Genomic DNA, 19,504 nt, shown 5'->3' with positions numbered 1-19,504 from the left:
AAAAAAGAGAAAGTCCAAAAAAGGAAGGCCCAAAAAATGAGAGAAAAAGAGAGAAGGGGCAATGCTACTATCCTTTTTCCACACTTGTGCTTCAAAGTAACACCATGATCTTCATGATAGAGAGTTTCTTATATTGTCACTTTCATATACTAGTGGGAATTTTTCATTATAGAACTTGGCTTGTATATTCCAACAATGGGCTTCCTCAAATGCCCTAGGTCTTCGTGAGCACGCAAGTTGGATGCACACCCACTTAGTTTCTTTTGTTGAGCTTTCATACATTTATAGCTCTAGTGCATCCGTTGCATGGCAATACCTACTCCTCGCATTGACATCAATTGATGGGCATCTCCATAGCCCGTTGATTAGCCGCGTCAATGTGAGACTTTCTCCCTTTTTTGTCTTCTCCACACAACCCCCATCATTATATTCTATTCCACCCATAGTGCTATGTCCATGGCTCGCACTCATGTATTGCGTGAAAGTTGAAATTTTTTGAGAATACTAAAGTATGAAACAATTTCTTGGCTTGTCATCGGGTTGTGCATGATGAGAGCATTTTGTGTGACGAAAATGAAGCATAGACAAACTATATGATTTTGTAGGGATGAGCTTTCTTTGGCCATGTTATTTTGAGAAGATATAATTGCTTAGTTAGTATGCTTGAAGTATTATTATTTTTCTGTCAATATTAAACTTTTGTCTTGAATCTTTCGTATCTGAACATTCATGCCACAATAAAGAAAATTACATTGAAAATTATGTTAGGTAGCATTCCACATCAAAAAATCTGTTTTTATCATTTACCTACTCGAGGATGAGCAGGAATTAAGCTTGGGGATGCTTGATACGTCTCCAACGTATCTATAATTTTTTATTGTTCCATGCTATTATATTATCTGTTTTGGATGTTTAATGGGCTTTAATATACTCATTTATATTATTTTTGGGACTAACCTATTAACCGAAGGCCCAGTGCAAATTGCTGTTTTTTGCCTATTTTAGTGTTTCGCAGAAAAGGAATATCAAACGGAGTCCAAACGAAACGAAACCTTGGTGAGGATCTTTCTTGGAACAAACGCAATACAGGAGACTTGGAGTGGACGTCAAGGAAGCAACAAGGCAGCCACGAGGCAGGAGGGCACACCCAGGGGGTAGGCGCACCCCCCACCCTCGTGAGCCCCTCGTAGCTCCACCGACCTACTTCTTTCGCCTATATATACTCTTATACCCTGAAAACATCCAGGGGAGCCACGAAACCACTTTTCCACCGCCGCAACCTTCTGTACCCGTGAGATCCCATCTTGGGGCCTTTTCCGGCGCTCCGTCGGAGGGGGATTCGATCACGGAGGGCTTCTACATCAACACCATAGCCTCTCCGATGATGAGTGAGTAGTTTACCACATATCTTCGGGTCCATAGTTATTAGCTAGATGTCTTCTTCCCTCTCTTTGGTCTCAATACAAAGTTCTCCTCGATGTTCTTGGAGATCTATTTGATGTAATACATTTTGTGGTGTGTTTGTCGAGATCCGATGAATTGTGGGTTTATGATCAAGATTATCTATGAACAATATTTGATTCTTCTCTAAATTCTTATATGCATGATTTGATATCTTTGCAAGTCTCTTCAAATTATCGGTTTAGTTTGGCCTACTAGATTGATCTTTTTTGCATTGGGAGTGCTTAGCTTTGGGTTCAATCTTGCGGTGCTCGATCCCAGTGACAGAAAGGGAATCGACACGTATTGTATTGTTGCCATCGAGGATAAAAAGATGGGGTTTATATCATATTGCTTGAGTTTATCCCTCTACATCATGTCATCTTGCCTAATGTGTTACTCTGTTCTTATGAACTTAATACTCTAGATGCATGCTGGATAGCGGTCGATGTGTGGAGTAATAGTAGTAGATGCAGAATCGTTTCGGTCTACTTGACACAGACGCGATGCCTATGTTTATGATCATGCCTAGATATTCTCATAACTATGCGCTTTTCTATCAATTGCTCGGCAGTAATTTGTTCACCCACCGTAATATATGCTATCATGAGAGAAGCCACTAGTGAAACCTATGGCCCTCGGGTCTATTTTACATCATATTAGTTTCCCGTCAACTAGCTATTTCTGTCGCTGTTTATTTTGCAATCTTTACTTTTCAATCTATACAACAAAAATACCAAAAATATTTATCTTATTATCTTTATCAAATCTCACTTTGCAAGTGGCCGTGAAGGGATTGACAACCCCTTTATCGCGTTGGTTGCAAGGTTCTTGATTGTTTGTGCAGGTACTAGGCGATTTGCGTGTAGTCTCCTACTGGATTGATACCTTGGTTCTCAAAAACTGAGGAAATACTTACGCTACTTTGCTGCATCACCCTTTCCTCTTCAAGGGAAAACCAACGCATGCTCAAGAGGTAGCAAGAAGGATTTCTGGTGCCGTTGCCGGGGAGATCTACGCACAAGTCAAGACATACCAAGTACCCATCACAAACTCTTATCCTCGCATTACATTATTTGTCATTTGCCTCTCGTTTTCCTCTCCCCCACTTCACCCTTGCCATTTTATTCGCCCTTTTCCGTTCGTCTCTTTTCGCTTGCTTCTTGTGTGCTTGTGTGTTGGATTGATTGTTTGTCACGATGGCTCAAGACAATACTAAATTGTGTGACTTTTCCAATACCAACAACAATGATTTTATTAGCACTCCGATTGCTCCTACTACCGATGTTGAATCTTGTGAAATTAATGCTGCTTTGTTGAATCTTGTCATGAAAGATCAATTTTCTGGCCTTCCTAATGAAGATGCCGCTACCCATCTGAACAACTTTGTTGATTTGTGCGATATGCAAAAGAAGAAAGATGTGGATAATGATATTGTTAAATTGAGGCTATTTCCGTTTTCTCTTAGAGATCGTGGTAAAACTTGGTTCTCTTCTTTGCCTAAAAATAATATTGATTCATGGAATAAGTGCAAAGATGCTTTTATCTCTAAGTATTTTCCTCCCGCTAAGATCATCTCCCTTAGGAACGATATTATGAATTTTAAGCAACTTGATCATGAGCATGTTGCACAATCTTGGAAGAGGATGAAATTAATGATACATAATTTCCCTACACATGGTTTGAATTTATGGATGATTATACAACTTTTTTGTGATTGTGAGCCCCCATCAAATTATTATATGCCAAAATTGTTGACGTTGGACAAGGAAGACAACGTAATGATTTATGTTTGTTCATATTCACATACAAGCTATATTGTCATAGATCCTTCAACATGTGGTGCTTGCTCCCTATCTTTGCTAGCCAAAATCCTGAACTACGTAGAGATACTACTTGTGCATCCAAAACCCTTAAACCCAAATCTTATTTTCAAGAGTCCACCATACCAACCTATGGATTGAGTAAGATCCTTCATGTAAGTTGTCATCGGTGCAAAAAGGCAATAAAAATTGCTTCTAAAAGTGAGATCATTTAGTGCAAGAGAAAATTGAGCATTGTACGAACTTGTGATGGCAAAGAATAAAAGCGACATACTGCATAATAAAGGGTGCCATCATAAGGGGCAATATAAAGTGACGTTCTTTTGCACTAAGGATTGAGCATACAAACAAAAAGCGCATGACAACCTCTGCTTCCCTCTGCGAAGGGACTATCTTCTACTTTTATGTATTTACTTTTATGCAAGAGTCAAAGTTTTCTCTCTATTCCTTTTTATTTTCTCTTTTGGCAAGCATCATGTGGTGAGGAAAGATCTAGGCACACATATCCAGTTGGATATGGGTAGCATGAGTTACTATTGTTCACATCACCCTCGAGGTGAGTATGTTGGGAGGCAAAACTATAAGCCCCTATCTTTCTATGTGTCTGGTTGAAACGTTTTGCTCATGTGTATGCGGTGAGTGTTAGCAATCACAGAAGACTATATGATGGTTGAGTATGTGGACTTGCCAAAAGGTTCCGATATGTGATCCTTCCTGAAAAAGATGATGAATTGTAGTTGCAAAGTTGACTGAGAACATAGTTTGTTGTTTTCCAATAGAGTTTATGCTTTATACTTCGATGTCGTGATGAACTGTTACTTGTTCATGAAAAGTTATATGATAAGAGTGCTAAATAAAACTTTTATGTTAAAGTTTGTTGTTGTTATAATAACATACATGATGCTTCTATGTGCGTATTTTGTTTTTATCGACACCTCTCTCTCTCTCTCTCTCTCTCTCTCTCTCTCTCTCTAAGCATGTGGACATGTTTTTCGATTTCGGTTTTCGCTTGAGGACAAGCGAGGTCTAAGCTTGGGGGAGTTGATACGTCCATTTTGCTTCATGTTTTCCTACTGTTATTTACGTTGTTTTATTGCATAATAATACATTTTGTAGTAATTCTAATGCCTTTTCTCTCATAATATGCAAGGTTTACACAAAGAGGGAGAATTCCGGCAGCTCGAAATCTGGACCTGAAAAAGCTACGTCAGGCTACCTATTCTGCACAACTCCAAATGAGCTAAAACTTCATGAAGAATTTTATGGAATATATAAGAAATAATGGAGCAAATAACTACCGGAGGGGGGCCACCTCGTGAGCACAAGACACCAGGGCACGCCTGCCCCCCCCCCCCCGGCGCGCCCTGGTGGGTTGTGCTAAGCCCGGCCCACCTCCAGTGCCCATCTTCTAGTATATAAGTCATTTTGACCTAGAAAAAATAAGGAGAGGACTTTTGGGACGAAGCGCCGCCATCTCGAGGCGGAAGTTTGGAAGGAGCACTTTTGCCCTTCGGCGGAGCGATTCCGCCGGGGGAACTTCCCTTCTGGAGGGGGAAATCATCGTCGTCATCATCACCAACAACTCTTCCATCTTGGGGAGAGCAATCTCCATCAACATCTTCAACAGCACCATCTCCTCTCAAACCCTAGTTCATCTCTTGTGTTCAATCTTTGTACCGGAACATCAGATTGGTACTCGTGGGTGACTAGTAGTGTTGATTACATCTTGTAGTTGAAATAACATGTGGTGCCCCCATGTTTGCTTTTGGTAATTGATGACAATCTCTATGGACTAATGGTTGCCTTGAGTTATATTTGAAGGTTTTGTCCATAGGCTTTTCTTGGAGTACATGTGTTGGTTTCAAGGAGAGTTTGTGTCGACCAAGGTGCTATTCAAGGAATTATCCAAAGATTGGTCATTTGAGAGTTGAGCTTATTGCAAGCATGTCTTGAAGAAGAAGATTGTTTGATCATTCATGTTTACCTTCAAGACATCATCCAAATGAAGAGATTTGGAAAGAATCAAGGTTGATCAAGACTAAGTGAAGAGTGAATCAAGTTGATCAACACACAAAGCGTATAATATGTACAGAGGGATCAAGTGATCCCATGGTATGGTAAGCATTGTCCATTACGCTTTGTGTACTAACCCATGGTCTTCGTGAGAGTTCTTTGTGGGGTTAGGTTGCGGTGTGCAAATTCAAGTGAAGCATCACGAAGAGATCAAATGCTTGAAGCTTGCCATCCATTGTGGTGACAATGGACTTGTGAAGATGTGCGGAAGAGTGGCTCACCCATAGTGGAGTATGGGGGAGCAATCAACTAGTCTTCATCGAGCCAGCGCAATCAAGAAAGGTGGTCCAACTTGAGGGAATCAAGATCGTCATCATCTAGCTCAAGTGGACCATGTGCAAGGCAAAGGTTTGCCCTTGATAGGTTTTCTATTTTACCGGTCTCATGATGATAGTTGGGAGACCGGGTTATAGGATCGATTGCCATACTATCAAGGGGGGCTCTTGATGAGTAGCTTGATCGTATCATTCGTAGAGAGATAAAACCATTGCATCCTTGCATCATCTTTATTGGTTCTTGTTTGGTTCTCTTTGTAAGTCTTAGAGATTATGGTCATCTTGATGACAAGCTTAAGTTCATCGAAAACAGAGTTCGCATGCATCTTCAATGATGTTTTCGGTGTTGGAGGTTTTACCGGTCTTTTCCGAGGAAGGGTTCTCACCATTTTCTTATGGGCCTTTTCTCATTTGCTTCTTATTGATATTTCTTTCAAGATTGTGTTAGCCCATGTCGTTAGCTTTCCAACAAACTTGGTTTCATTGAATTTGGAGTCCGTTTGCAGAAGTTGTGGTTGTTTTGGTAAAGGCTGCAGTGGTACTACCGTGGCTAGAGCGGATGTAATTTTTTACTACCGCTCTAGAGCGGTACTACCGCGGCTCCTGAGTGGTAGTACCGCTCCAGAGCAGTACTACCGCGGCTCCTAAGCGGTAGTACCGTTCCGGGCCAAAATCTCGTGTTTTTCTCAGCGAAAGTAGGCACGGAAGTATTTTTTTGTACCGTTCGCAAGCAGTATTACCGCTACCATTTGCGGTAGTAGCGTGAGGTCGAGCGGTAATACCGTGAGGACGAGCGATAGTACCGCTCCGGCTGTTCTACTGGCCTTTTGCCTCCTCGCTGTTGTTTTTCAAAGGGGTACTACCGCCGTAGCGGTAGTACCGCTCCTTGGAGCGGTAGTACCGCTCTGTGCGGGCTGTGAGCATAACGGTTGGATTTTTCCCCACCCATAAAAGGGGGCCTTCTTACCAAATGAACCTTATCCTTTGAGCTCGTGTTCTTCCCCCATTGTTGACCTTCTTAGAGCTTGCTAACTCTCAATCCCTCCAATGATTCTTGCTAGTTCTTGAGGGAAAAGAGAGAGGAGATCTAGATCCACGTTTCCACCAATCACTTTCTCCTCTAAGTGAGGGGAACCCCTAGGATCTAGATCTTGGAGTTCTTCGTGTTCTTCTTTCGTTCTTCCTCTCATTTTCCTCCATAGCATTAGTTGCTTTGGTGGGATTTGGAAGAGAAGGACTTGGGCACTCCGTGTGGCCTTGCCATTGCATTTGGTGCATCGGTTTGAGTTCTCCACGGTCATACGTGGTAGTGAAGTTTGAGAAGCTTATTACTCTTGGGTGTTTGGGCACCCTAGAGCTTGTTCCTCTTGGGTGCCTTGGCGTCCTAGACGGTTGGTGGTGTTCGGAGCTCAATCATTGTGGTGTAAAGCTCCGGGCAAGCGTCGGGGTCTCCAATTAGGTTGTGGAGATCGCCCCGAGTAATTTGACGGGTACCGGTGACCGCCCCCAAGGGTGGCCAAAGTGTACGGGTTCGGTGACCGCCCCCAAGGGTTGCCATTTGTACGGGTTCGGTGACCGCCCTCAAGCATCCCTTAGTGGAATCACAGCATCTTGCATTGTGCGAGGGCGTGAGGAGATTACGGCGGCCCTAGTGGCTTCTTGGGGAGCATTGTGCCTCCACACCGCTCCAAACGGATATTAGCATCCGCAAGGGTGTGAACTTCGGGATACATCGTCGTCTCCGCGTGCGTTGGTTATCTCTTACCCGAGCTCTTTACTTATGCACTTTACTTTGTGATAGCCATATTGTTTCTTATCATATATCTTGATATCACCTAGTTGTTTATCTTGCTTAGCATAAGTTGTTGGTGCACATAGGTGAGCCTAGGTGTTGTAGGTTTGAGCTTGACAAATTAACCACTAGGTTTATTCCGCATTTGTTCAAGCCTAAACCGTAATTATTTTAAAGCGCCTATTCACCCCCCCCCCTAGGCGACATCCACGATCTTTCAATTAGTATCAGAGCCTCGTCTCTCTTTGTTAGGCTTAACCGCCTAGAGAGTAAAGATGTCGACTAGGGGATTAGGATTCTCTAACACTCTTAGTTTCGATGGCACAAATTTTGATGTTTGGGTAATTCGCATGCTTAATCTCTTTAGGATCGTGGACCCAAATTTAGAGCGAATTGTAGATATGGGTTTTTCTCCTCCAAAGGATCCCCAAAGATTATCTTTACAGGATGAGAAAAACTCTTATCTCAATGCTCAAGCTTCTAATGTGCTTTTCGATGCTTTGATCAATGTAGTTATATTTCAACTCATGCCGTTCCGGGATGCTCATGAGTTGTGGACAAAGCTTCAACATAAATATGGTGTGTCCAAGATTTGTGGGGATGATTGTTCTCCCTCCACCTCCGGCCATGTTGCTTTCTCAACTTCTACTACATCACCCACATGTGGTTTGCCACAAGGTAATGATATGGTTAGTAGTGGTGGTCATTGCAATGATGATAGTGTGCTTATCATTGATGACTCTTCATCACTATCTTATTGCAATGATCCATCTTTGGACTTTAACACTTCGTGCACCTTACATGTTTCTCATGCTTGTGTTGATAGTCCGTGCATATCATGTAGAAACTGCTTGACTAAATCTCATGATGAGATGCTTGCTATGTCTTGTTGCCATGATAAAAATGTATCTATTTCCTCGAGTTGTTGTGCTAACAATGTAGAGGAAACTCAACACTCCATGGAACAAGATGTGGTCTTGAATGGTGCTTCAAGGGATCCTACATCATCATCTATTGCATTTTGCCTTATGGCCAAGGCTTCAAAGGTATCTCCCACTTTGAATCCCAATATACCTTGTGACGATATTTATGATGGCAAGAGTGATGATGATGTTGATTACTATGAAGAGAATGATAATGTTGCCTCCTTAAAAAATTAAGGGGAAATGGTTTTTAAAGCTCTTCTAAAAATAAAATTGCTCGTTCCAACTTCATGGAAATTATGTCTATTGCCATTAAGGGCAAGAAATATATTGAGGAGTTGGAATCTCATCTCGAGGAGCATGAAGTCACCATTGAGAAAATGGAAGGTCATGAGCGTGATTACACTAATGAGATTGCGGACCTCTCTCAAGCTCTTGAACTTGAACAAACCACCAAGGAATCTCTTGAGGAGACTTTTGCTCTAGAATTATCTAGAGTGAGGGAATCTCGTGATAGAGCTCTTGAGGTGGCCAATGATTTTGAAACTAAAAATGAGGAGCTTGAAGTTGCGCATGCTAAACTCCTTGAGGACTTTGAGCACCTCGAAAATGGCTCAAGGGTCATTAAGAGTGAGCTCATCAAACTCACCGAGTCTCATGCTCAACTTAAAGCTTCATATTCAAAAGAGCTTGCCAAGTTGTCTTCTCCTCTTATTGCTAATGATGATGCTTGTGCTACTAACTCTATCTCTTGTGAAGCATCCATATTGAAGGAGAATGTTGAGCTAAGGGCTCAACTTGAGTTGCTATCTAGAAATTATGGGATGTTGGAAGAAAATCATGTAAAGCTCACAAGCTCTCATGATGATCTTCTAGTATCCTATAATGTGCTAAAGTTAGCTCTTGAGGCCATGCTTGCTAAGGTAACATCTAGTGAGCCTCATGTGGATACTAGCACTACTTTTATTCAAAATGCTATATTGCCTTGTGCTAGTCCTCACGATTCATCCATGCATAACATTGGTACATCTTGTGATGAATTGCTTTTCTTGCCTTGTTGCTCTAATGATGAAGCATATACTTCCTCTAGTACTTGTGTTGAGACTAACCATGTAGAGGAAATCAAAGAGCTCAAGGCCCAAGTCACTTCCTTGAAGAAAGACTTGGTAAAGTGTCATGAAGGGAAATTCACACTCAACAATATCTTGAGAGTGCAAAAATCCCCCAATGACAAAGGTGGACTTGGATTCAACTCCAACAAGAAGAAGAAGTCCAAGATGAACAAAAAGAAGGGCCAAGAACAAGTCAAGAGTTCGGCCAAGATTGTTTGCTTCAAGTGCAAAGTAGAAGGGCATCATGTTAGATCTTGCCCATTGAAGAAGAAGGCCATTAGTGACAAGCAACAAGGGAAGCGGCCACAAGTTCGATCTCATGCTGAACCACAAGTTGAAGAAAGTCCTCTTCCCAAGAATCCTCAAGCTAATGCTTCTCAAGTTGAGAAATCAAGTGAGAAGAAAGTGAAGAGTAGGCGTTGCTACTTATGTCGTGAGAAAGGTCACCTCGCCTCTTCATGCACTAGTGGTAACTTATCCAACCCAAATATTATTGATGATATCTATTCTCTTGGGAAGGAAGGTTGGCAATGTGTTTGCTAAAGTTGTTGGTACTCAAAGTGGTGTCAAGAAGAGAACCATTTGGGTAGCCAAGCCTATTGTGACTAACCTCTTAGGACCCAACTTGGTTGGGGACTAACAAGCTCAAACTTGATCAATAGCTATTGTTGGAGGTCATTGGATACTTGGCTACATTATGAAGAATTAAGGGGATTTCATCATTCTTATTGTCTCAAGCCAAGTCAATTGAATCATCAATTTTATATCTTATATCCAATGTGCCTCCTTGCGGTAACTTGTACTTAAATTTCTTACATTGAAAGTTACTTGCCCCCTTTGCATGTTTTGGTTCTGTTCCTTGCATGTGGTTGTATATGATTGTGCCTCCAAATTGCTTATCTTGAGTAATCAAGTATATGTATGTTGGTTTGCACTTCATGTACATGTGTGTCGTTCGTTGAGACTTTGTGCATCTTGTTTGTATCTTAGTTGACTCTTGTGAGAGATTAATGTAATATCCCATTATGGGGGAGTGATGTGCTTTGTGCACCTCACAATCCTATAAATGTGTGTACATGAGGAATACCATCTAGTATTGATATTACAAGATTATCTAGTCGCTATGTGGTATGTCTTCGCATGAGAAATTCAAATTCTATATAGTCCATTAATTATCTCTTGTTGGTTCCTCATATTGCCTCTTTTTTAGTCTTTATTGGTATCACATTATGGGGGAGTAATATGCTATGTGCATATTACAAGCCTAGAAAATGTGTACATTTGAGATATTGTCACCTAGAAATATATTGTAAATTATCCTGTTCCTAGGTGGCATGTTAGCTCTACAAGCTGCAATTTGCTTGTGTTTGGTGTGAAGATGATGTTGGATATCATTGCTATCTACCAACGGGAATTATTTCCAAATACTTCTTGTCTTTTGACAATTGGTACTCACTTATGTGTGGTAGAGATTATTGATCATCTTTACATTGGCCTTTGCTTCTATTTGCCTTATCTCTTGCCTAGGATTGTGTCAACTCCCATTGTTTTCCATACCACTTGTGGATCTTGTTATTTCCTTGAGCTTTTCTCGTGTTTGTATAGATATAGTGAAAGTGGTGATCCCAACTTGTGCTTTTTGTATTCAAATGCAAATTCTCTATAATGCACTTGTCTTGGGGAGCTATCCTATTTTCTATGAAACACTCATCTTGTGATCCTTATCAAGTGTGTGTTTGTGGAAGGCAAGTCGTTTCTTTTTGGTACTTTGTGCCATCATGAAACTTTGTATAGGGCTTGGTTTGTTTGGAACCATTCTCTCTTTTGGGAGTTTGACATCTTTCTTTTTGCGTGTATCAATGGATATCTCATTCCTTGATGTATCCTTTAATGATATCTTCCAAGTGATGATTTCTCCATTTGGTATCCTTTTCACTTGGTATTCCTCTTTCATTTTGTGTTGGTTCTTGAAAGTCTTTAGGATGCATATTTACTTCATGTATTTTCTTTGGCATGCTTTCTTTCTTTGACCGAATATATAGGGAAACTCCACCAAGTCTCAAATTGAATGAGATGTGCATGAAATTCATTTTCATATCTATATGCACATATTTATGTGGAGTTTGTCCTATGTATTATTGGTTCTCTAACTCTTTGGTCCCAATGAGTTTGGGTACCATTTTGTTTGTGTTGTTGTTCTAGGAACAATTGGAGATGCATTGGATACTCGGCTCACTCACAAGGAAGGTGTTGTCACCATGTGCTTTTTGGAGTCAAGCTAGGATGATCAATGAACTACTTTGTACCTTCAATTGGTATCTACTACATCCTTCCAATGTTAACTCGATAACAAGTATCTTCATATACTTCATGCACACATTTCTTGCATCAACCTTGTGTAGGTTGTATCATGGCATGTTATTCATTCTCTCTGTGATACTTGTTTCCTTTCTCAAAGCATCCCAACAATGATCTCTTGTTGCTAGTTGCGATGTCTTTGATGGTTGTGTGGTAGTAATTCATTTATGTACAATAAGACCATATCTAGCCATGTGCTATGCTTCCAAGCAAATATCTTATTGGTATATCTATGACTTCTTTTTGGATATCTTGTTCCTTCGTGTTGTAACTATTTCGGGTGTACATCCTTCTTTGTAGATATATATCATCATGATCTCGTCTACCTAGAACCTTATACACTTGAGAGAAATTACATCTCTAGATGATATCCTTTCTTTCACGTCCACATTGTCTTTATTGTTATTTCTTTGGTGGCTCTGTGAAAGCTTTTGACTTGAGTGTGTGTCTTATCTCGTTGCATCTTGATGCACTCTTGTGTGGTGAAGATTATTTTCCTCATGCTTATCTTTACGAGGCTTTTGCCATCTTAATTGGTATCCCTCGTCTTGATGAGGCTTTCTTCTTCTATCTTCACCACGGGTTGTCACAAGCATAGGCTCTCTGTATGCTTATTAGTAAGCTTGTGAACCCATTTGCTAGTTGTGTGTGGGAATAATAGGCCTTGCATCGTGTGCCTCATTCTTCCAAGACTATGTTGATGCTTAATGCTCATCCGTACATTAGTCTTCTCAAGTGTTTTGCCATGACTCACACACATCATTTTGGTTGAGCCTACTCTTAAGTTGCCTCTTTTATATGTTGCTCAAACATTTGCTTGTTGCAAGTGCTAGGCTTTGTTTCCTATATGCTCACTTGCACTTGTTATGATTTTCTATTGATTTTCGGGGAGTGATGATCCTATTTTGTGCACTTGGTATCCTAATGCAAATATTGTAAGAAGTGCACAAATCATGGAGAGCTTCACTAGTGTCTTCAGAACACTCTGTTACTCTCTTGCACTTGTCGTGAGGTTCTATTGATCTTGGGGGAGTGACGATCCTATTTTGTGCTTGTTGTATCCAGTTACAAAACTAAATTGTGCACAAATCATGGGGAGCTTCTCTAGTTTCTCTAGAACACTCCTTTGCTCATATCATAATTTATTTCATTCATGTGGCACGTAGGATCATTGGTCTAGTTGGCTCAATTGATATCTGTTGATTGCTTGCTTCAATTGGTATATTTTGATTGCTTGTTTGATTATTTCTCTCTTTCTTATGTCTTTGTGGCATATCTTTCTTTTGTAAACTTTGGGCCTAAATATAGTTTGTTTTACTCCTAGTATTTACAGTCAAACTTGTGTATTGCATTCCACTCTCTTGTTGAGAAATACACAAATTATGGAGGAACACAATTTATATTGGCCTTCTAAGCTTTTCTCCCATTTTGGCAATCGATGCCAATGGGGGAGAAGTTTCAGAGAGTTTTGTGGAGAAGTTTAGAGAATTCTCTCCTCTTGCTTTGGTTTTGTTCCTAAGCATTTGCATCTCTTGCTCATGCATCATTGGTTGTTGCATTGCATGGTGATGCATAATTCCTTATATAAACTCTCTTGAAAGTGATTGTCATCAATTACCAAAATGGGGGAGATTGAAAGAACATGTGGTGCCCCCATGTTTGGTTTTGGTAATTGATGACAATCTCTATGGACTAATGGTTGCCTTGAGTTATATTTGAAGGTTTTGTCCATAGGCTTTTCTTGGAGTACATGTGTTGGTTTCAAGGAGAGTTTGTGTCGACCAAGGTGCTATTCAAGGAATTATCCAAAGATTGGTCATTTGAGAGTTGAGCTTATTGCAAGCATGTCTTGAAGAAGAAGATTGTTTGATCATTCATGTTTACCTTCAAGACATCATCCAAATGAAGAGAGTTGGAAAGAATCAAGGTTGATCAAGACTAAGTGAAGAGTGAATCAAGTTGATCAACACACAAAGCGTACAAGATGTACAGAGGGATCAAGTGATCCCATGGTATGGTAAGCATTGTCCATTACGCTTTGTGTACTAACCCATGGTCTTCGTGAGAGTTCTTTGTGGGGTTAGGTTGCGGTGTGCAAATTCAAGTGAAGCATCAAGAAGAGATCTAATGCTTGAAGCTTGCCGTCCATTGTGGTGACAATGGACTTGTGAAGATGTGTGGAAGAGTGGCTCACCCATAGGGGAGTATGGGGGAGCAATCAACTAGTCTTCATCGATCCAACGCAATCAAGAAAGGTGGTCCAACTTGAGGGAGTCAACATCGTCATCATCTAGCTCAAGTGGACCATGTGCAAGGCAAAGGTTTGCCCTTGATAGGTTTTCTATTTTACCGGTCTCGTGATGGTAGTTAGGAGACCGGGTTATAGGATCAATTGTCGTACTATCAAGGGGGGCTCTCGATGAGTAGCTTGATCGTATCATTCGTAGAGAGCTCAAACCATTGCATCCTTGCATAATCTTTCTTGATTCTTGTTTGGTTCTCTTTGTGAGTGTTAGAGCTTATGATCATCTTGATGACAAGCTTGAGTTCATCGAAAACGGAGTTCGCATGCATCTTCAATGATGTTTTCGGTGTTGGAGGTTTTACCGGTCTTTTCCGAGGAAGGGTTCTCACCATCTTCTTATGGGCCTTTTCTCATTTGCTTCTTATTGATATTTCTTTCAAGATTGTGTTAGCCCATGTCGTTAGTTTTCCAACAAACTTAGTTTCGTTGAATTCGGAGTCTGTTTGCAGAAGTTGTGGTTGTTTTGGTAAAGGCTGCAGCGGTACTACCATGGCTAGAGCGGATATAATTTTTTACTACCGCTCCAGAGCAGTACTACCGCGGCTCCTAAGCGGTAGTACCATTCCGGACCAAAATCTCGTGTCTTGCTCAGAGGAAGTAGGCACGGAAGTATTTTTTTGTACCGCTCGCAAGCAGTAGTACCGTTACCATTTGTGGTAGTACCGTGAGGTCGAGCGGTAGTACCGTGAGGACGAGCGATAGTACCGCTCCGGCGGTTCTACTGGCCTTTTGCCTCCTCGCTGTTGTTTTTCAAAGGGGTACTACCGCCGTAGCAGCGGTAGTACCGCTCCTTGGAGCGGTAGTACCGCTCTGTGCGGGCTGTGAGTATAACGGTTGGATTTTTTCCCCACCTATAAAAGGGGGCCTTCTTCCCCAATGAACCTTATCCTTTGAGCTCGTGTTCTTCCCTCATTATTGACCTTCTTCGAGCTTGCTAACTCTCAATCCCTCCAATGATTCTTGCTAGTTCTTGAGGGAAAAGAGAGAGGAGATCTAGATCCACGTTTCCACCAATCACTTTCTTCTCTAAGTGAGGGGAACCCCTTGGATCTAGATCTTGGAGTTCTTCGTGTTCTTCTTTCGTTCTTCCTCTCATTTTCCTCCCTAGCATTAGTTGCTTTGGTGGGATTTTGAAGAGAAAGACTTGGGCACTCCGTGTGCCCTTGCCATTGCATTTGGTGCATCGGTTTGAGTTCTCCACGGTGATACGTGGAAGTGAAGTTTGAGAAGCTTATTACTCTTGGGTGTTTGGGCACCCTAGAGCTTATTCCTCTTGGGTGCCTTGGCGCCCTAGACGGCTGGTGGTGTTCGGAGCTCAATCATCGTGGTGTAAAACTCTGGGAAAGCGTCGGGGTCTCCAATTAGGTTATGGAGATCGCCCCGAGCAATTTTGACGGGTACCGTAACCGCCCCCAAGGGTTGCCAAAGTGTACGGGTTCGGTGACCGCCCTCAAGGGTTGCCATTTGTACGGGTTCGGTGACCGCCCTCGAGGGTCCGTTAGTGGAATCACGGCATCTTGCATTGTGCGAGGGCGTGAGGAGATTACGGTGGCCCTAGTGGCTTCTTGGGGAGCATTGTGCCTCCACACCGCTCCAAACGGAGATTAGCATCCGCAAGGGTGTGAACTTCGGGATACATCGTCGTCTCCGCGTGCCTCGGTTATCTCTTACCCGAGCTCTTTACTTATGCACTTTACTTTGTGATAGCCATATTGTTTCTTGTCATATATCTTGCTATCACCTAGTTGTTTATCTTACTTAGCATAAGTTGTTGGTGCACATAGGTGAGCCTAGTTTTTGTAGGTTTTGTGCTTGACAAATTAACCGCTAGGTTTATTCCGCATTTGTTCAAGCCTAAATCGTAATTATTTTAAAGCGCCTATTCACCCCCCCTCTAGGCGACATCCACGATCTTTCAGTAGTTGATTACTATTTGGTTTATTTGGTGGAAGATCATATGTTCAGATCCAATATGCTATTTAATACCCCTCTGATCTTGAGCATGATTATCATTTGTGAGTAGTTACTTTAGTTCTTGAGGTCACGAGAGAAATCTTGTTGCATGTAATCATGTGAACCTGATATGTGTTTGATATTTTGATAGTATGTATGTTGTGATTACCTTAGTGGTGTCATGTGAACATCAACTACATGACACTTCACCATATTTGGGCCTAAGGGAATGCATTGTGGAGTAGTTATCAGATGATGGGTTGCGAGAGTGACAGAAGGTTAAACCCTAGTTTATGCGCTATTCCGTAAGGGACCGATTGGATCCAAAAGTTTAATGTTATGGTTAGAATTTATTCTTAATACTTTTCTCGTAGTTGCGGATGCTTGCGAGGGGGGTTAATCATAAGTAGGAGGCTTGTTCAAGTAAGAACAACACCTAAGCACCGGTCCACCCACATATCAAATTATCAAAGTAGCGAACACGAATCGAACCAACATGATGAAAGTGGCTAGATGAAATTCCCATGTACCCTCAAGAACGCTTTGCTTATTATAAGAGACCATTTTGGCTTGTCCTTTGCCTCAAAAGGACTGGGCTACCTTGCTGCACTTTTGTCACTATTATCGTTACTTGCTCGTTACAAAATATCTTGCTATCAAACTACTTGCTACTTACAATTTCAGTGCTTGCAGACATTACCTTGCTGAAAACCACTTATCCTTTACTTCTGCCCCTCGTTGGGTTCGACACTCTTATTGAAAAGACTACAATTGATCCCATACACTTGTGGGTCATCAGCTGCCGACTACAGATTGTTCAGACACAAGAGCATGACATCTAGTCTTCGCCTTCGATGGCAACACACCTGTAAGAATGGGTAGAAAAGGGGGGACAAACAAACATTAAGTTAAATAAATACATATGTTGATGCTTTAATCCATGATTACTCAACAAAAGTAGAGTCAACTACATTGTTTATGATACAGAACCTAATCAGTTTCAAGGTTCAATCGTACACAATGGCGAGTTATTTGCCAGCTTCAGAAGACAAAATAAAATGAAGTTTCAGCAGGCTCCCTCACCTGCTAATGAAATATACTAAAAGATAATAGTGACATAAATGTGCACCAAGTTCAAGCAGGCTCCCTCACCTATGCAAACCCAATGCCACCTTGATAGTATACACTACTGAGATACATGTTTGCAAAATTATGCTTCTTGCCATCATCAGATTTTGTGTCACACAATAGCAGTACCATCAGATGAAATAGTTACCATCAGTAAACAAATAGATAGGTTAATATGAATATGAAGTTCAAGACTTCCACCAACCTGAATATATTGCATAAGCAGTTTGCGCAGTTACATCTTATGTTGTGTTTTGAAAAGAAATCATGTAATCCATGGCTCTACCCTTATTTATAGATAATCTTAGTTTTCTGGTCAGTTTACTTTGAACTATGCTTGTATTTCTTAGACCTGGTCATAGGAGGCACGCCTTCTGTTGTATGCAACTTTTTTTGTAAGTGCAGACATCATGCCGCACTGTCCTCAAAACCCATTTCGCTCATCTACAGCCTCCATGGTTGTGATCAGCAGATAAACATTGTACAGAAACAGAAATGGTCAAATAAGTCTGATTACTTCTGTCATACAAAAAGTACATGGTTAGAAAACTGAAGTTGTACCTTGCTGCATCTTGAAGTGCAGTTTGGATCACTCTCACAGGGTCGATGATACCATACTGGATCACATGAACATACTCCTCTACAGTAACCAAAATGCAAGAGTTAACTACCGTGCCTCTAAAGATTACTACTCTGTTGGAGGAATATGAGACATGACTTATTTACTGCACTTCAAAATGAAGGGCTAAAACACAGTTAAAAAGCACAGACCTAATGCTACATCAGACCCAAAACTAAGATTGTCTTGTTCCAATAGCTTACCGATAAATATGGTTATCAGAGGGGCATTGGCGTTCAGTATTCACTGTTTATTTACACCAAGAACCCAACAGCTTCCACCTCATCAAAGTCTCCCGTGATATCCATCAGTGAGTTCAACTGTGGTGGCCGCGGCGAGAGCGATCAGCGGCATCAGAAGTAGCCGAGGCGTGACAAGGTCGTGCTACAACCCCATGCCGCCACGTGTCTCTCCATGCTCTGGTCTTACTCGTACAGTGCCAGCGGCAGCCTGCAGAAGCAGCTGCGGGGAGAGGCCATGGGTCTCCAGCACATGGCACGATAAGCCAGATGCTGGCACTCGCTGCAACTCCTTTGTGGATGGGTTCATTGACAATCTCGTGGACGTGCTCTTCTGCGACGACAAGCTGCAGGAGTGGTCTGACGATTTGGTTTCCATCCATGGACCGAAACCATTTGAGACCAATCAGTAGGAAAACAAACCAAGCCAATCCAATAATAATAGGTAAACCCCGGACCAAACTCAATTAATTTAGGGGATTAGGCTATTTCATCCAATCCTAAAGCAATCCAATAGGAAAACTGACTGAAACAGTAGTTCCAGTCCAAAGTATAGTAGACTGTATGAGATACAACGCAGCGCACCTTACCTCCGCCCAATGGCACGGCCGACACGTGCGTCCTCCTCATATCCAGAACGGCTCCTCTCCTCCTGGTATCGCCTCCGTGGGAAGAGCTTCTGCGACGGAGACAGATCCGGGAAGGGGAAGAAGAACCTCTTTGGCCGCCTGGAGGAAGGACACACGAACAAAGCAGATGCTTCGGCCGGCCGCCGGCGTGGCATCTTGAAGATGACAACAGAGGTTGAAGAATGCGCGTTCCTCCTCTGCTTCCTTACATGGACCGCATTTGGATCTCCCCTCTCCTTCACCGCATAGCCGCCACAATCGACCGCACCGCCGCTACAATCCACCTTGACCTCTCCAATCAGGAAACACGACATGGGAAAGCGGCGCTGGGTGTGATGTGGGGGCACATGAGGCCGCACTAGGTGGGGGCGCCGGCGAGGGAGGCCGGGCGGCATGGGGGCAGGGGCGCCATGGCGGTTGGTACCTCGCGGTGGAGGCGGAAGTTGCTACGCGTGCGCGGCTACCGGGGCGAGCCGGCGCGGACACCACGGAGAGGACGGCGGGCCAGGGCAAATGCGTGGTGTGGTGGGGGCGTTAACCAGATCACGGACATGGTGTTTTTTTCGGAGATAGCGGTTGTTGGCGTCTGCCGACAGATTTTCTGGAGGTAGCGATCGTTGGCGTCTGCCGGCAGAACATTCGATCTCAATCGTTATTTAATTGACAGACCACATATGTAATATGGACATTTAGGGAGGTGCTTAAAGATGCTTAAAAAAATAAACAGATTTTTTCTGAAGCATCGATGCCTATTTCTACAGGAAAGACGCTTAGTTAAACGTCTATCCGGTACAAATAAGCACCGATGCTTAAAGAAAGCCTGATTTATTTATCT

General features: G+C 42.2%; 1 protein-coding gene across 3 annotated transcripts; it reads right to left on the bottom strand.

Annotated features, from left to right (window-relative positions):
• Positions 1-16,630: 16,630 nt before the first annotated feature.
• LOC123090643 (uncharacterized) lies at positions 16,631-19,237 on the bottom strand. 3 transcript variants are annotated; one of them, XR_006442513.1, is made up of 3 exons: positions 18,626-19,237; positions 18,005-18,400; positions 16,631-17,822 (listed from the first exon to the last, which is right to left on the bottom strand). XR_006442513.1 is itself a non-coding variant. In XM_044511960.1 (3 exons), the coding sequence occupies exons 1-2, from the start codon at positions 19,062-19,064 to the stop codon at positions 18,118-18,120; spliced, it is 717 nt and encodes a 238-aa protein (XP_044367895.1). In that variant the 5' UTR covers positions 19,065-19,236; the 3' UTR covers positions 16,631-17,822; positions 18,005-18,117. The 3 variants fall into 3 exon arrangements, 1 of the variants encoding a protein (XP_044367895.1); XR_006442514.1 differs by having other exon boundaries at positions 16,631-16,920; positions 17,207-17,822; positions 18,005-19,234; XM_044511960.1 differs by having other exon boundaries at positions 18,631-19,236.
• Between the last annotated feature and the right edge of the window lie 267 nt (positions 19,238-19,504).

This window comes from Triticum aestivum, chromosome 4B (assembly GCF_018294505.1).
Source record: "Triticum aestivum cultivar Chinese Spring chromosome 4B, IWGSC CS RefSeq v2.1, whole genome shotgun sequence".
In the NCBI taxonomy this organism is placed as follows: domain Eukaryota; kingdom Viridiplantae; phylum Streptophyta; class Magnoliopsida; order Poales; family Poaceae; genus Triticum; species Triticum aestivum.
Note: the sequence above shows the minus strand (reverse complement) of the source record. Positions and strands in the feature narration are given on the sequence as shown.